This window comes from Podarcis liolepis (genome assembly GCF_965112155.1).
Source record: "Podarcis liolepis genome assembly, chromosome: 8".
Lineage (NCBI taxonomy): Eukaryota > Metazoa > Chordata > Lepidosauria > Squamata > Lacertidae > Podarcis > Podarcis liolepis.
In genome coordinates, this window is record NC_139560.1 from 49,854,757 (window position 1) to 49,870,748 (window position 15,992).

Here is a 15,992-nt window from a genome sequence, read left to right on the forward strand (position 1 = left end):
CTGGCCCCAGGCCCTTTATATGATTTCTGTGATAATTTACCGTATTTTTCGCACCATAGGGCGCACCGGACCATAGGGCGCACCTAGTTTTGGGAGGCGGAAAACAAGAAAAAATTATTCTGAACCCCAGAAGCCAGAACAGCAAGAGGGATCTGGCTTCTGGGATACCGTGTGGCTGTTCTGGCTTCTGGGGTAACCGCGCCAAGCCTCTTCAGGGCAGCGGGATGAAGGCTCCCCCTGCCCAAAGAGGCTGCTCAGGGCTAAAGCAGAAGCCAGGACAGACGCGTCGCTGAAGGGGCACTGCGCCTTCTCTCTCTCTGTGCAGCGCCCCTCCTTCACAGGAAAGGTGCTGCGCAGAGAGGAAGTCCCTTCTGTTCCTCCTCCGGCTTCCAGGACAGGCGCGTCGCCGCGAAGCCAAGGAGCCTGCATTCGCTCCATAGGACGCACACACATTTCCCCTTCATTTTTGGAGGGGGAAAAGTGCGTCCTGTAGAGCGAAAAATACGGTACCTGTTAGACTGAGAAACATTAGTATTATTAAAAAGTAGTATTCAGCAGCTCCTGATATCCAGACCTTTCACATTAAACATTTCCCCAATTATTTTGTATTTCACAGACCCCTCCCCTAGTTAGGCTCTTTCTGTCAAAGAGGTTTGTTAGTCTGTGCTAAAAGGAAATCTGACCTATACAATATAACATTAATTTTAAAAATCCATGCTATATACTATACAGGTCAGTCACAACGTGTGTGAGGGTTCCGTTCCTGGGATGACGCATATATGCAAAAATGTGTATAATCAAACAAGACCCTTCAAACTGACCCTACACAGCCATCCTTATCTTCTGGGGCTGGCATTCATAATGGGTCACACACACACACACACACACACCCAAGCCTTGCTTACTGGGCTCTAGGATACTTCCATGAGATATTGCAGGGCACCCAAGAGCCTCCCTAGAGCCCAGTATGCAAATCTGAGTTTCCCAGCTCAAAAAGAACTTTTCAGCTCTCCACCTTCCATGAATTTTGTGCAATTTCAACTGGCTAATCACCAACCATGTAAAGTTAAAATTACTATTATTTATTGAATTTATATACCACCTAGAGGTTTCAGGGCAGTCCACAGAAAAAAATAAAAATATAAAACCACAAAATACCGTACATAATCAAAATAAGAACAACCACCCAATAACTCCCCCACCCCTGGAAAAAAAAACATTTTAAAGGGCATAGAATGTCAATCAAATCAACCAAATGCCTAGTTAAAAAGCAACATTTTTGCCTGGTGCCTGAAGGTATATAATGAAGGTGCCAAGCGAATTTCCCTGAGGAGAGCATTCCACAGATGGGGAGCCACTGCATAGAAGGCCCGTTCTCATGTTGCCACCCTCCATTCTCGAGTTAAGTGTGTGTGTGTTAAATGTGTGTAAGTAGTGTGCTGCCTCTATAATAAATATATAAAATGTTTAACATAGTATGATTGTGAAGTTTTTCATATTCACAATTAGGGTTGCCATATTTCAAACAGTGAAAATCCGGACAAAAAAGTTGTTGAATTTTGGGGGGCAAAATCGGGAGGGGGCATTTTTGAGCTATTTTTATGGGAAATTGGCAGAAATGTCATTGCCGACATTGCTGCTATACTTCCAGATTTCCCCAGGCATTTTACTGATTTCCGCCAGGACACTGTTAGAGTCAGCAGTATTCCAGATACGTATGAAAATCTGGACATGTGGCAGCCAGTTAAATCAGTTTTGTGTATGTACCATATACAATAAAAATGAAAAGTAAGGAAGATGAAATTGCAAGCCCTTTAAGGCTCTGCAATTTCATCAATATGTATGTTAAATATTTTGGTGGAACTTAATGTGCAACTTACTTGCATCACAGACCACATTTGTTCAGTGCTGGTGTATTTGCACTTCTGACAAATTAACAGTTGTCACATCACTTCCCCATAGTGGAGCAATGCTCTCCAGGCTATTCTAGCAGATAAAGTATGCTATTTTGTGATACTGCAGTGCTATTATTTTTCTTATGTGAAGTCCTAAAGAATAGAATTATTTAACATAACGGGCTCTTTAGAAGATCTCTAAATAGACTTGGAAGACTATTAAAAAGCAGCACCACAATTTCATATAAATTCCTGTAGCAGCTTTAGATTTGAAAATGGCCTATTTCACACTTCTTAAATTATATTTGTGTGTTTCTAGACTGTTTCCCACTTTTCAACTCTACCAATGCTGAAAACCAGTTTAGAGAAATAGTACTTGCTGATTGGAATGGTGCAGTTTGATATAAATAACAAATAATTCATTATATAGTTTTAAGTAACTAGATTTTAATATAAAACATAATTGTTTTGGACTTTTAAAATCCTAAGCCAGGAAAATCAACTGCAGGTTCCCGGGGACAGTCCCTAAATTTGCTCATCTGTCCCCGGACAAATTCCGTCCCCGGAATGTCCCCAGATTTGCAAATCTGTCGCCGGGAAACATGGCAGCAGCAGCCTCAGCAGCCCGGAGCCAGCTTGTTAGCGCAGTTGGCTCTGGCTGGCTTCAGGAGCTGCGCGCTGCCGTTGCACCCGCCATTTTTCCTGCGCCACGGCAGTGAGCAGCAAGCAGCTCCTGAAGCCAGCCAGAACCAACTGCACTACCAGGCTGCCAGGCTGGCCCCTCCTGGGCAACAGACGCCCGCGTGTGACTCCCAAGCCTCCCCTGATCTGTCAAAACAAAGGGGGAAGGAGATCGGGGAAGGCTCAGGAGTCACGGGCGGGTGGCGTGCCATTGCCCAGTTTTTTATGTTTCACGGGGTGCAAAAGAAGGGCTTTGCACTTTTATACAATATGCATGTGTGCTTGGGCCTAGGGTCCTTTGCCTCATCATCCCCACTACTGACTCCCTTTTGCTACTCTGCTTCTCAAAAAAAAAAAAGTGTCCCCGGATTCATTGAAAAAAATCTGGTAACCATATTCTAACACGCTATCTCAGAAGTAAGACTCATATATGGAAAGAGTGTGATGCTGAAAATTAATTCATTAAACAGCAGAACATTATCAGCAGCAGTAAATGTTAAAATCCCTAAAATCAATGCTAGTGGTAACATAAACTCATATATCAACATATAAAATGCCTGGGCAAAGTGAATACTTCACTTCTGCATTTGTAACCCTAATGTCTTACGCACTATGGCAACTCTGTTGACATATAATAATATGAATTTCCTGTATTTATGGCTTATAAAATGACACACACGCACGCACACTTATTTAAATCGCTTGAGAAGAAAGATGTTCCAGATGATTTAAGAATTTCAATTCAAGTTTGTTTTTTGTGAGTTGCAGGCTTATCTTTTGAGGAATATGTTCTATAACAAGCAGATTCAGTCTCGGTTTCACCCTCAATAAGTTCAATTTATGTCTCCAATCAAGGTCTTAAAACTTGATGCTGCAAATGAAACTGACATGGCCTTCTCTCCATTGTGCCTTAAGACTATCAGTTGCATCTGGCCTGCCAGTGTCTGTTGTACAGATTGAGCAGGAATCATGTGTAGCATGGTGCAAGGGAGAACTGTGCTACTAGTCATCTATCAGTGCTTCTGTACAGTCGATATTATACAGAACACATCCAAGACACCTGCACATCCAAATTCCATACATTACACTAGCCCCTGAAATAATTGCATTTTCCCAGCAACAAAATGATTACAATCCTGTCCTGTTACGCAAAGCAGTCCTTCATTACAGCAAGATGAGGGACTCAAAGAGGATGTTTACTGTCCCCAACACATGTTACACAGTTTGTACTGCCTAGAATTTATTGAGGAAGTGTGAAATAGGATGGTAGGGTATGTGTGAGCGGAACTTGAACTGCAGCTTCGGTTTCACTGAAAGTGTGTTCCATTGTGTTGCAATTTAGAACAAGTTGCTAAAGATCTTGGGAATACAAATGACTTACACAGAAGTTATCTATGTGAACTTATACCGTTCAGCATTCATACCAAGACACCCCCCCCCCGAGTTAACAGAGCCCTGTTTCCCCACCCCAGAGGCACAGCAGGTGGCATGAGAGGGCATTGCTGGAAATGAGAGGTCCATGCATAGCTCCCATGTCCCCCAACTAGTTCTCCCTCTGCTTGCTACACAGGTTCCTCATAATCTGAAGCATGAGTAACTTGAATGGCATGTACATGGAAGACTGGGCAAAAATATGTGAGACAAGCATGGATTTCCCACTCCATAATGATGCCCCCTCAGACTGCTTGCTCGTGTAACTGGGAGCAAGTGGGAAAGCTTTGAGATCTACTGATGTGCACAGACGTTACACCTGAACTCATTTGGATGAAGCCCCAAGTGATTTCATTTTGCAGAAGCCTGTATAACCTTTAAATTACCGAAATAATAAGAATAGTATTAGTTCTATTTTTGGGTACACTCTGAATAATTTACAGCAGATATGAATCAAGCAATTTCAGAGGAGAGAAAATTTGGCTTAAATGTACATTGGCAATAGCTTTAAACAGTTCCTGCACCAATTAGCAAGAAATGTTCATCACCACCTGATATTACAAAATGATGTTTCCCTCCCTGCCTGTTTTGTGTGTGTGTGTGTGTGTGTGCGCGCGCGCGCGCGCGCCTGTGTGTGTGTGTTTTTTGTGTGGGTTTGGGGCCTGGAAATTGTGTGGTAACCGCAGTAGGAATCCTGAGTGTTCCATGTGAATAGTTTTGCTGTAGATATACATTTTAACCTTGAAACCGTGGGAGTCTACTAAACTCTCTGTGTAAAAGACAGTTTTCCAGATATAAATCTTAATATTGTTTATATAAGGACAGGGGTTAATGATTTGGCTCAGAAGCCAAAAATATCAGTTGAGCTAAAATATGGTTTATACACTAAATTTAGCTGTAGAATGAACTCTCCCCAAATCCACACCCCTATCGATGACTGCTTCTGTATTTAAATGCCAACTTAAGTCAAATATGACAAATAGTTTTGAACATTATTACGTTAAAAGAGAATGTTTCCAGAACCTCCCTGGAGGCTAGCAGACATGGTCTTTTTGCCAGTCAGTGAGTTCATTGCTAAATAGAAAACAGAATTTGGAATAATGACTGCTGATGTCACCAAGGGCACTGATGTTTGAGGTTCCCGAAAATGGGGAAGCATTGCTATTTCCAATTGCAGTTCATAAAAAGGATGATGTATTTGAGGGGCTTTTTTCCCCAGATGCAAGGTTGTGGGTTCCCAAGGCAGGCTGATAGCTTCCACCCCTTTCCAGTTTTCTGACAATAATGTTACAGGTCTGGGGTAACAGAATTTGGGGGTGCAAGGATGCCTATAACTGCTAGAATTAGTGAATGTTAGAAATTAATAAAAAGGTGGAATTTAACTGATTTTTTGAGTACTGAAGGGAAGATGCCAGGCCTGTGGAAAAATACAGACTAAGCTCACTTTCCAGGGCAGGGTCTCACCTGGGATAAAAGTCATTAAGCACGGCAAAAGGTGTTGATAGCCCATCACAGGGAAATCCTTGGGCCTGTGCCAACGGAGGTGGCATGGGTTATGCTGAACAATGACATAATTACAGGGAAATAGTCATCTTTTAAAACTGGGCTTAGAATAGTGGGGAGAATAGCAGACAGGGGTTGCTTGGCAAGGGGTTTTCTGGAAAGGAGAAGCAGGAAGTTGAGAGAACTTTATACTTGGGGCTGAAGGGCAGATGCCATGAGGGCTGGCTGAAGACCAGCTAGAGCAGAGGCACAGAGATGGCACTTAGAAAGCCTCTGAATGCAGTGCTGAGCTGCTGTGAAGGACAAGCCTTCTTGAGATGAGAATGTTGTCAACTCCACACACTCTCCATCTGTGCCCAGGTTGTAAAAATACGTTAATAAAGCCCATTTTAAAAGACAGGACAGCCTCCACTGTGTCTTGATTCCCAATGGAAACACGACCCTGAGTGAGCACCTGGAACCTGCCAGAATTTTGCTCTCATTTCCTCTCTCATTGAAAGAGGAATCACTTTGTCTGATCATGATCTCTGAAGAGCCTTCAGAGGAATTTTATCTCCTGAGGTGTACAGGGGTAAAGCACTCTTAACTGCTCTTTAATCTCCAATCCCAAATAATTTGGTACATGTTAGTGAAGCATTTAAATATGTGTTTGTCACCAATTAATACCTACTAATAGAAACCTAGCTTGACTATAGTAGAATCATAGTTTGCCTCTCTTTGTGTTACTGAAATATTGTTTAATGAATACATTTGTAATTTCTTTCAGTGAAGACATTCTACAGTGTTGCTGCAGCAAGTCTCTAGAATTGCTGGAGAATATGGTTTTTGTTGTAGACTCAAAGTAAAATATTTTTGTTTAAATAAATCGCATGCTCCCATATCTCACTAAATCTAGTCAGCTGATACAAACTGGCAACCATTTTATAATCAAGGCCGTCTGGCTTGAGGATTTATTTTATGTGTGACAATGCAAATGAATACTTAGTGAATATTTCAATATTTGAAACTTTCATAGTAAAACAAAAAAATACTTTCCGGACAAATTCCTAAAACTCTAATTTCACATTTGAGATATGGAAACTTGTGTCCCTTATATGTAACATGAGTTACCCATTTTAACAGTTACATAAATAGGTTACAACAAATAAACTGAATTTTATTTTAAATGGCTATTAGAATTTGAATCCATTTAAAGGTGTTTGTTACCTTACTAGACTGAAAACCAGAGGTGTAAACTATTTAGAATGCAGTTTTCTTGTTTGCCCAAATGTAATGTGAGCTTGCACATTTTGTTTAGTAATTGCTGCCCTCTGCAGGTTGCTTAAAGTATAATGAAAAGGGTGTTTGATGCTTGGGAAAGCAGAGATGAACTTTAAATGCAGTTTTCTAGTGACCAAATGTTTTGTCCATGTGACCAAATTATTTGTTATAATCCATAATCAAAGGAAAGGGATTGGGCGGTGGAGAAGGAAGGAAAATCCAACCTCAGCCACATCTTATTAGCTACAAGTTCTTATAAGAACCAGTTGGAATAGAAACAGTTCAAAGAAAGGAGGAGCCAAAAGTTGCTGATTTTTCAGCAGAGTGTACAATAGAGACCCGGCAGTCCCAACTCTGCCGCAGCCTGATAGAAAGGCTATATAATATGGCGTCTCTGTAGAGTTCAGATAGGGATTGGTCATCTTTTCAGTGGTACAGTTACTTTAGACTCTGAATTTAATGGTTTTGCAGAAGGGGCCTTCATTAGATGGTAACGTGTATTACAGTGGTGCCTCGGGTTACATACGCTTCAGGTTACATGCGCTTCAGGTTACAGACTCCACTAACCCAGAAATAGTGCTTCAGGTTAAGAACTTTGCTTCAGGTTGAGAACAGAAATCGTGCTCCGGCGGCGCGGCGGCAGCGGGAGGCCCCATTAGCTAAAGTGGTGCTTCAGGTTAAGAACAGTTTCAGGTTAAGTACAGACCTCTGGGACAAATTAAGTTTTTAACCCGAGGTACCACTGTACTTACTTCAAAATGTGGTAAGCCACCCCTAATGCTCATTTTGCTGAGTGGAGCACTGGACATCTGTTCCTAACATGGTACGTTTCAAAAGGCTGCCTGAAACAGTCCTATACACCAGGCAAATTAGGCCCAGCAGGCTAAGGATTCCCCAAGGCTGGTGTCTAAGATTGTTGTCTTGGTAGCATTTTGAAAGGTACCATGTTTCTAACAACCAATCATTCACAAGGAACCTACTGTTTCTACTGGAATTGTATTAAGATTTCTTTCAATAGTAAAGATGATGTTGAGATTAGGATTAGGATTTTTTATTATTATTTGTACCCTGCCCATCTGACTGGGTTGTCCCAGCCACTCTGGGCAGCTTCCCACATATATAAAAACCTTGTAAAACATTAAACCTTAAAAGCTTCCCCATACAGGGCTGCCCTCAGATGTTTCCTAAATGTTATATAATTAGTCATTTCCTTGACATCTGATGGGAGGACGTTCCACAGGGTGGGTGCTACTACCGAGAAGGCCTTCTGCCTGGTTCCCTGGAACTTTGCTTCTCACAGTGAGGGAACTGCCAGAAGGCCCTCGGCGCTGGACCTCAGTGTCCAGGCTGAGCGATGGGGGTGGAGACACTCCTTCAGGTATACAGGGCCAAGGTTGTTTAGGGCTTTCAAATAAAAAATCCTTTTTATGCATGTCTTTTTTAAAAAAAGCATGCCTTACTTTTCTCTATAAAATTCTCTCTCTCTCTCCCTATCTATCTATATACATATCAATCACACACCAAACAGTTACAACGGTTCACATTACATTGATTTCTGTGGTAGTATTAAGCACATGCTCCAGGCTTTTCAATTTCAGCAGTTTAGAAGGGGTTCCTCACAAGTAAATATCCATTTTCTTTTGATGTGTGAAACCTTAGCTCCAAACCTTTTCGAAATGGGGGGGGGGGGAGTGCAGGTTGAAATCTGCACTTTTGTGTTTTCTGCCTACATAAGATAAATTTTAAGATTGCTTGTCAAAGAAAGTGTCAGATGTGTTTCCAAGGCAACTTACTAAAGATACTTAGAAATCTAAAGATAGATATAATAATGTCAGTAGCTAAATAATATTGTTCATCTTGGCCTTTTTCTCTTTAACAAATGTGAAATATTTAAGATAGATTCAGAAGTCTTCTAACTACTGCTGTTTTGGGCAGTTTATTGCAGTGTTAGTTCATGTTAGAGCAAAGTGGTAAAGGAAAACACAGTAAGATGCACAGGGAAAGGAAGTTCCCTGTTGGCAGGCAGGATCGACTTGTTTGTCCTTCCCATTTTCTCAGCCATATAACTTGATTCAAAATTCTCTCCCAGGTTTTATGTTCTGGACAAACAGCTCACTTTGCTGCAAGGAATGTTTGTGGCCAAGGGTTGAGATGGATTACTTTTTTAAGTAGCAAACCTGTTTAAGGCATGATCCTAAGCACATTTAAAGGTAAAGATACACTTGACCGTTAGGTCTAGTCGCGGACAACTCTGGGGTTGTGGCACTCATCTCGCTCTATAGGCCGAGGAGCCAGTGTTTGTCCACAGACAGCTTCCGGGTCATGTGGCCAGCATGACTAAGCCGCTTCTGGCGAACCAGAGCAGTGCACGGAAACGCCGTTTACCTTCCCGCTGGAGTGGTACCTATTTATCTACTTGCACTTTGACGTGCTTTTGAACTGCTAGGTTGGCAGGAGCAGGGACTGAGCAATGGGAGCTCACCCCGTCACGGGGATTTGAACCACTGACCTTCTGATCAGCAAGCCCTAGGTTCTGTGCTTTAGACCACAGCACCACTGAACCCTGTGCAACTAATTTCTAAGAAAATGTGCTACTTCATTGAACTGTAGGATTCTCACAAAAGCTGTATGAAGTCAGTTAAGCCTTTTTATGTGGCAGTCAAGGGCAACACTGTTTACTGCGGTTTCATGCCTAGACAAATAAATGTTTGAGTGTAAAGTGTTGTTCAGATTTTACGAAAAAGCACAAGGAATTAATTTTTTTACATATGCAAACATAGATATCCTGTATATATTAAGAGGAGAATTGCATATGGTTGGTGTATTATCATTAGAAGTTTATCAGACATCTGATGCAACGAGAACTTTTGAGCAGCATATAAAGGTAGTGTGTGTTTAAAAACAAGTGCCTTAGAACAACCTGTCATGCACAGGGTTTAAATACTTATGTGTGAGAAGGAAGGTTGTCAGGGTCCCATTGAGGCTGCTATTGCCTTTCTACCAAAAAGCCCATCCCTCTGCACTGTTACTATGCATGGGGGGGGTTGACATTCATCTTGCAGAGGAGGGATTGGCATGGAAGTAAGTACAAAGTACCTTGCCATTTCCAACCTTAAACAAATCTTCACTTTGCCTTGTAACTTTCACTAGATTTTGCCAAAATAGATATGCTGTGGAGGATCTGTGATCAGATCTCCAAATGTTGTGTATTTTCACTTAGAGCTGCTGCTATTATCCCTGCCAATTTGGATCCTGGCCATTGTTCTGAGGGAGAAGTTAACTCTTTTCTCTCAGTACAATGTGAGTACCTCTTCTGTTGCCACTCTAGCAGCAGTTTTGAAAGGTGATTGGAGTCAGGGAAACAGCTGTGCTTAAAGCAGTGTCACAGCCCAAATAAAAATCTTAAAGTGCTTGTAGTTGCATTGAGCAAAAGGAAAATGTCCTGGAAGCTCCAATCACAGAGTAGTTGTGATCCTTCCACAACTGTATCCTGCAATATGACATTGGGAAAGGGGGCTATATGTCTGTTTTAGTGGCATCATAAGCCTTAGAAAATCAGTCAAATCAAGCCAGCACTCCAAATTACAGTAGCTCTACTATTCTGGGAAAGAGAGAGGTTTTAGGTTTATCCTCTAAACCAGGAGGGCTGTGTGTGTCTAATCTGTTGCCCTCCAGATCTTGTTGAGATTCCATATTCATCATTCCTGGTGCTTCATCACACTAGCTGGGGCTGTTGGTACCTGGAGGCTGCAGTTTAGCTACTGCTGTTGCAAAACTAAAGCGGTTTATTGAGGAGAGACGTATAAGCCTGCAAATGAACAACAGCTTCTCATTTCCTGTAAACTAGAAATAACCTAGCACTTCTCTCTGCTTGATGTCTGCTCTTCTTTAAAACTTTAACACCACACTTTTATTTCCTGGTAGTCAGCCTGTTGCCATAGCAACAGGTGTTGGAAATTCAGGTAATATGAGTCAGGGCTAATCCTGCTAATACGTACATCTTTCCTAGGAGCCTTGTCTTGGTTCTTCCCTGTCTTATGCTTATAGCTGTGCCCTGTATCCCTTGTGAAAATAAACCTTTTGGTGGATTCATAGGGTTCCTAAATCTAAAATAATGCAGGCCACGTTATCTTGTTGATAGGTTATGGGGGGAAATATTTTAAAACTCAAGTAAAAGCATTAACAAAATACCACAATTGAGCAAAAAAATGCAAGCAGTGGTCCACATACAACAAATATAAATAAAAGGTGAGCTCTTTCGTTAATCAAACTAGCCCCATTGAAATCAGTAGACAAGTTGGAGAATGAATATTTTCCTATTAAAAAACCAAAAAGTAATACAAGGAGCCAGAAAGTTGATGAAGGAATATTTTGAAAACAACTGGAGGAAAGGGATAGATGTAAAAACAGTGTGGGATGCTGGGAAGGCAGTTGTTAGGGGATATTTCATACAACAAAACTCAATAGCATATAAGAATAAAGAGAAAAAAGGGGAGCTTTTAGAAGAAATTAAAAGGAAGGAAAAATTGGCCTATGCAAGCAAAAATAAAGAGAGATTAAATCAAGAAATTAAATTACTGAGAGTAGAATACAATAAAATTATAGAACAGGAGGTAGAACAACAAATCAAATTTTGGAAATATAAAAATTTTGAATGGGCAAATAAACCAGGCAAGATCCTTGCCTGGCAATTAAAGAAACAAAGAAATGAAAAATTAATAAATAAGATAAAAGTAGAAGAGAGGACAATAAGGGATATGACAGAAATTAAAAAAGAATTCGAAAAATATTATAAAAAATTATATCAAAAAGATGAAGTGCCAACAGAAGAAATAGAGGAATATATAAAGAAAAATAAATTAATAGAGATAGCAGAAGAAGACCATAAATTCTTAAATGAACCAATATCAACCGAAGAAATTAAGGAATCAATTCAAAAATTAAAAATAGGGAAATCCCCAGGTCCAGATGGCATACCAGCAGAATACTATAAAAAAATGTTAAATGAATTAATTGACCCACTAAAAGAAGTAATAGAGGAAGCGGTAGATAAGGGGAATATTCCAGACTCTTGGACTCAAGCGTATATAACGCTCTTGCCAAAACAAGGCACGGACTTGGAATCTGTCTCAAATTATAGACCCATTTCGTTGTTGAATTCGGATTATAAAATTTATGCAGGATTATTGGCTAACAGGTTGAAAAAATTTATAGGAAAAATAGTGCATAAAAATCAGGCTGGATTTGTGGAAGGAAGACAAATAAAGGATAATATTAGAAATATAATCGACATAATGGAATATCTACAAGTAAGAAGAGATAAACAAGCAGCCCTGATTTCAATCGATGCGGAGAAGGCTTTCAATAAAGTCTCATGGGAATTTATGAAAAAACTATTAAAAGAATTGTGTCTAGGCGAAAAATTCCAAAAAGGTATAAATGCAATATATAACCAACAGAAAGCAAAAATTATTATTAATGGAGAATTTGGAGAAGAAATCAATATCTTTAAAGGTACAAGACAAGAATGCCCCCTATCCCCAATGTTATTTATAATAGTATTAGAGGTTCTATTAAAGAAAATAAGGCAGGACAGCCAAATAAGAGGAATAGTAGTTGGTGAAAAAAGATACAAGTTAAGAGCCTTTGCAGATGATGTTATGATCACAACAGAAAATCCCCTACAATGCACACCTAGAATATTGGAATGTATAAATGAATATGGCAGATTAGCTGGATTCAAATTAAACTATGGGAAAACCAAAATACTAGTGAAAAATATGGAAGAAAAAGTGAAATTACAAGTAATTACAGTATTGGAAATTAAAAAGAAAATAAGGTATCTTGGAATAAATTTAGCAGTAAACACTATAGATTTAAGTAAAGAGTATTATGGGAAAACATGGAATGAAATAAAAAATGATTTGCAAATATGGGGGGAATTAAATCTTTCCTTACTAGGGAAAATATCGTTAATAAAGATGAACATATTACCAAGGATGATGTTTTTATTTCAAAGTATCCCAATACTAGGAGGAGATAAATGTTTTAATAATTGGAAAAGAGATTTGGCTAAATTTGTGTGGTCAGGGGAAAAACCAAGAATAAAACACAAAATAATGATAGATAAGAAGGAGAGAGGAGGATTTGGCCTCCCTGACATGGAGTTATATCATGATGCGGTGGGTCTGACCTGGCTAAAAGTATGGATCAAATTAGATGCCTCGGATGTATTGGATTTAGAGGGAGTAGAGACGAGATTTGGATGGCATGCCTATCTAATAGATGAAAAAGTCAAAGTGCATAAAGGCTTCCTAGGGCATATAGTCAGAAAGTCTATATATAAAATATGGGAGAAATATAAAAGACTCCTAGAACTGAAAACTCCTTGGTGGGCATCGCCAGCAGAAATTGTCATAGCGAAAAAATTAAATATGAAAGAAAACTGGGCTACCTATAAAATGGTATTAAAGGAAGAAAACGGAGAATTGGAATTAAAGGATTATACAGAAATTAAAGCTCATATTAGTGATTGGTTTCAGTATATTCAAATTAAGTACAGATTAGCGAAAGACAAAAAGTTAGGATTTGAAAAAGAAATATCAAAATTTGATAAATACTTAATACAAGAAAAATCAAAAAATATATCTAAATTGTATAATTTGATCTTAGAGTGGGAAACAAAGGATGAATTGGTTAAAGCATCAATGATCAAATGGGCGCAAGATATTGGGAAAAATATTATGTTTGAACAATGGGAAAAATTGTGGAAGGAAGATATGAAATCCACTATGTGTTATACATTAAAAGAAAACTATCTCAAAATGCAACACAGATGGTATTTAACACCTGAAAGAATAGCAAAAATGAATAAAAATTGTAGCGATGTCTGCTGGCCATGCAACACTGGAAAAGGTACTATGATACATATATGGTGGAATTGTTTAAACATCAAACAGTTTTGGGAAACAGTATATAACGAAATGAAAAAAATGTTCAGATATTCATTTAGGAAAACACCAGAAGGTTTTTTATTGGGAATAGTACCAGGAAGCCTAAAGGAAGAAGACAAGACCTTATATTTATACGCAACAGTAGCTGCAAGGCTATTGATTGCGAAAAATTGGAAAAGTGGTACTGTACCAACAAAGATAGAGTGGCTTGCCAAATTATTGGAGTACTACAATATATCCAAAACAATGGGAGAAACTGGAAGGATCTCAAAAGAGAAGGCAGACAGGGACTGGAAGGCGTTTAAAAGATACTTGCAAAACTATATCGAAAAATCAGAACTCCTATTAGAATAAACAAGTTTCGTTTCAAATATTGGAATATTAAATAAGATGGATAACAATGTGTAAAAGAAAAAGAAGTATGAAATTAGGTTAAAGGTGTGTGAAAGAAAGTAATAGAAGTGGAAATAAATTGCAATTGAGTAGATTGGAAGTCTAACACAAAGGGTGAGGGGTGGTGGATGGTGATGGGAATTATCTGTGGGATTGAGTGTAGGTATGTTGTAGGTATGTTGTATGTATGTAGGTATGTTGTATGAAATGTATGTTTGTATGTGTATTAATGTTGAATTATTTTAACAATAAAAATTTATTTTTTAAAAAAGAAATCAGTAGACAAGTCTTTCCATTTTAATGGGGTCTACTCAATTTCTTAGTTGGCCAATAAGATGGCCAGTAAATATGCATGATGAATTCTTAAAAGTTTGTATTTTAGAAAGCGAAGGTGCTGCACTGTTTCTGCAGAGATACACTAAACCATGCACATCCACAGGGTTGTTATAGTGGTTGCCTAAACTTCTTTGTTTGTTGCATTAGCTTTTTAAAGTTCTGAATATCACCTTTTACATCTTTCTTGACAGGTAATTAATCCAACATTTGGATTGTATAGGCTTTTATTGGGGGCCCTTGTACTGTAAAAAGTATTGGATAAATGGTGTTTTGGCTGCAACTTTAACCATGTTTCTTAGATTACCCCCATATGTATCATAATAATAGTGGGGATGAGGCAGCTGTTATTGGGTGTTTTAGATACATTAGATTTTCCATGGTTAACAGCTGTGTTTTCTTTCAGCTTTCTAGAAAGAATAGACAGTGTCAGTCTGATTGATTACACACCCACAGATCAGGTGAGTAAAGTGGGAAACAACTGGCTGTGAACTGTAAGCCATCTTCATTTCTTTTATTAAAAAAATGTGTCCAGTGGTGTCCATCTGCTGAGAGAATAAAACTGTCAGTGGAACAGGAATGCAGTGTCTGGTATTTCCCTTGCATGCTCTATGCCACTGAAACCTGCTCAACAGGCTTCAAAAAATTGCCTCCGTCCCTGTTCTACTGGTAGATTTGTTTCATGAGTGCACAGACACCACTGGATGCAACCCATAGTATTTACTTTTAAATATACTAATTTTAAACCGTTAGGTGGGGGGGGAATGTCTCAGATGAAGGATGAGTTAATTCTGTCATGTTTGCTTCCTTAAAATTCAGAGATTACAATCACAGAAAGAACGCACATCATTTTTTGAAGTGTTCTAGTCCTTCATCCATGACTGGTGAATTTAGTTTTTGTGAACAACAGGGGCTTTAACCTTTTCCCTTCCATGCCATGTGGCAGACTGCTTTTGAAGCGGGGGGGGGGGGGAGAGATTAAAAACAATTTATTGTATTGTGGGGTGGAAGCAGCCATTCAAAGAACAAAAGTAAAATAGTTCCACCTTGCTTGATTCTAAGCAGGTCTTCAGATCCTCGCCAGTATCAAAAAGTAAATATCGCCCGACCTTGTTTGCATTTCCTGATGCCCAAGAAGCAAAACACATCAGACCTTTTCACTGCTGATTGTGAGGCACGTGCCATCATGGTGTCTGGCATAGACACAGAGGCATGCCTTTTCAGAGGGAATTTAGCCAGATATGGTAAGAACTGTGCAGTTTGAGAAGTTACCGAGAAGAGAGAGCCAGCTGACGAAACAGTTGTGTCAATTCACATTGTGCATCAGTTGCCCTGAAATGTTGATATATCAGTTAAAATTGTATAGTCCAGGGTAGACAATGTGATGTCTCCCAGATGTTGTGGGCAACAACTACCAGCAGACCCAGCAGAATGGCCAAGAGTCAGGGGGTGAGGAGGGTTGTCATTCAAAACATCTGGAAGAACCACGTTGGCTACTCCTGTACTCCTAGTATAAACAAGTGCATTTTTAAACCAAAAGACT

At 39.4% G+C, this 15,992-nt stretch overlaps 1 protein-coding gene across 5 annotated transcripts in view; it reads left to right on the plus strand.

Moving 5' to 3' along the window:
• Window positions 1-15,992, plus strand: part of GNAL (G protein subunit alpha L) — a 176,258-nt gene that overhangs the window by 150,292 nt on the left and 9,974 nt on the right. For all 5 annotated transcript variants that reach the window (XM_083518706.1, XM_083518709.1, XM_083518705.1 and 2 more), the window contains one exon: window positions 14,856-14,910. In XM_083518706.1, the coding sequence (XP_083374832.1) occupies window positions 14,856-14,910 (55 nt within the window). The remainder of the gene's footprint in view (window positions 1-14,855; window positions 14,911-15,992) is intronic.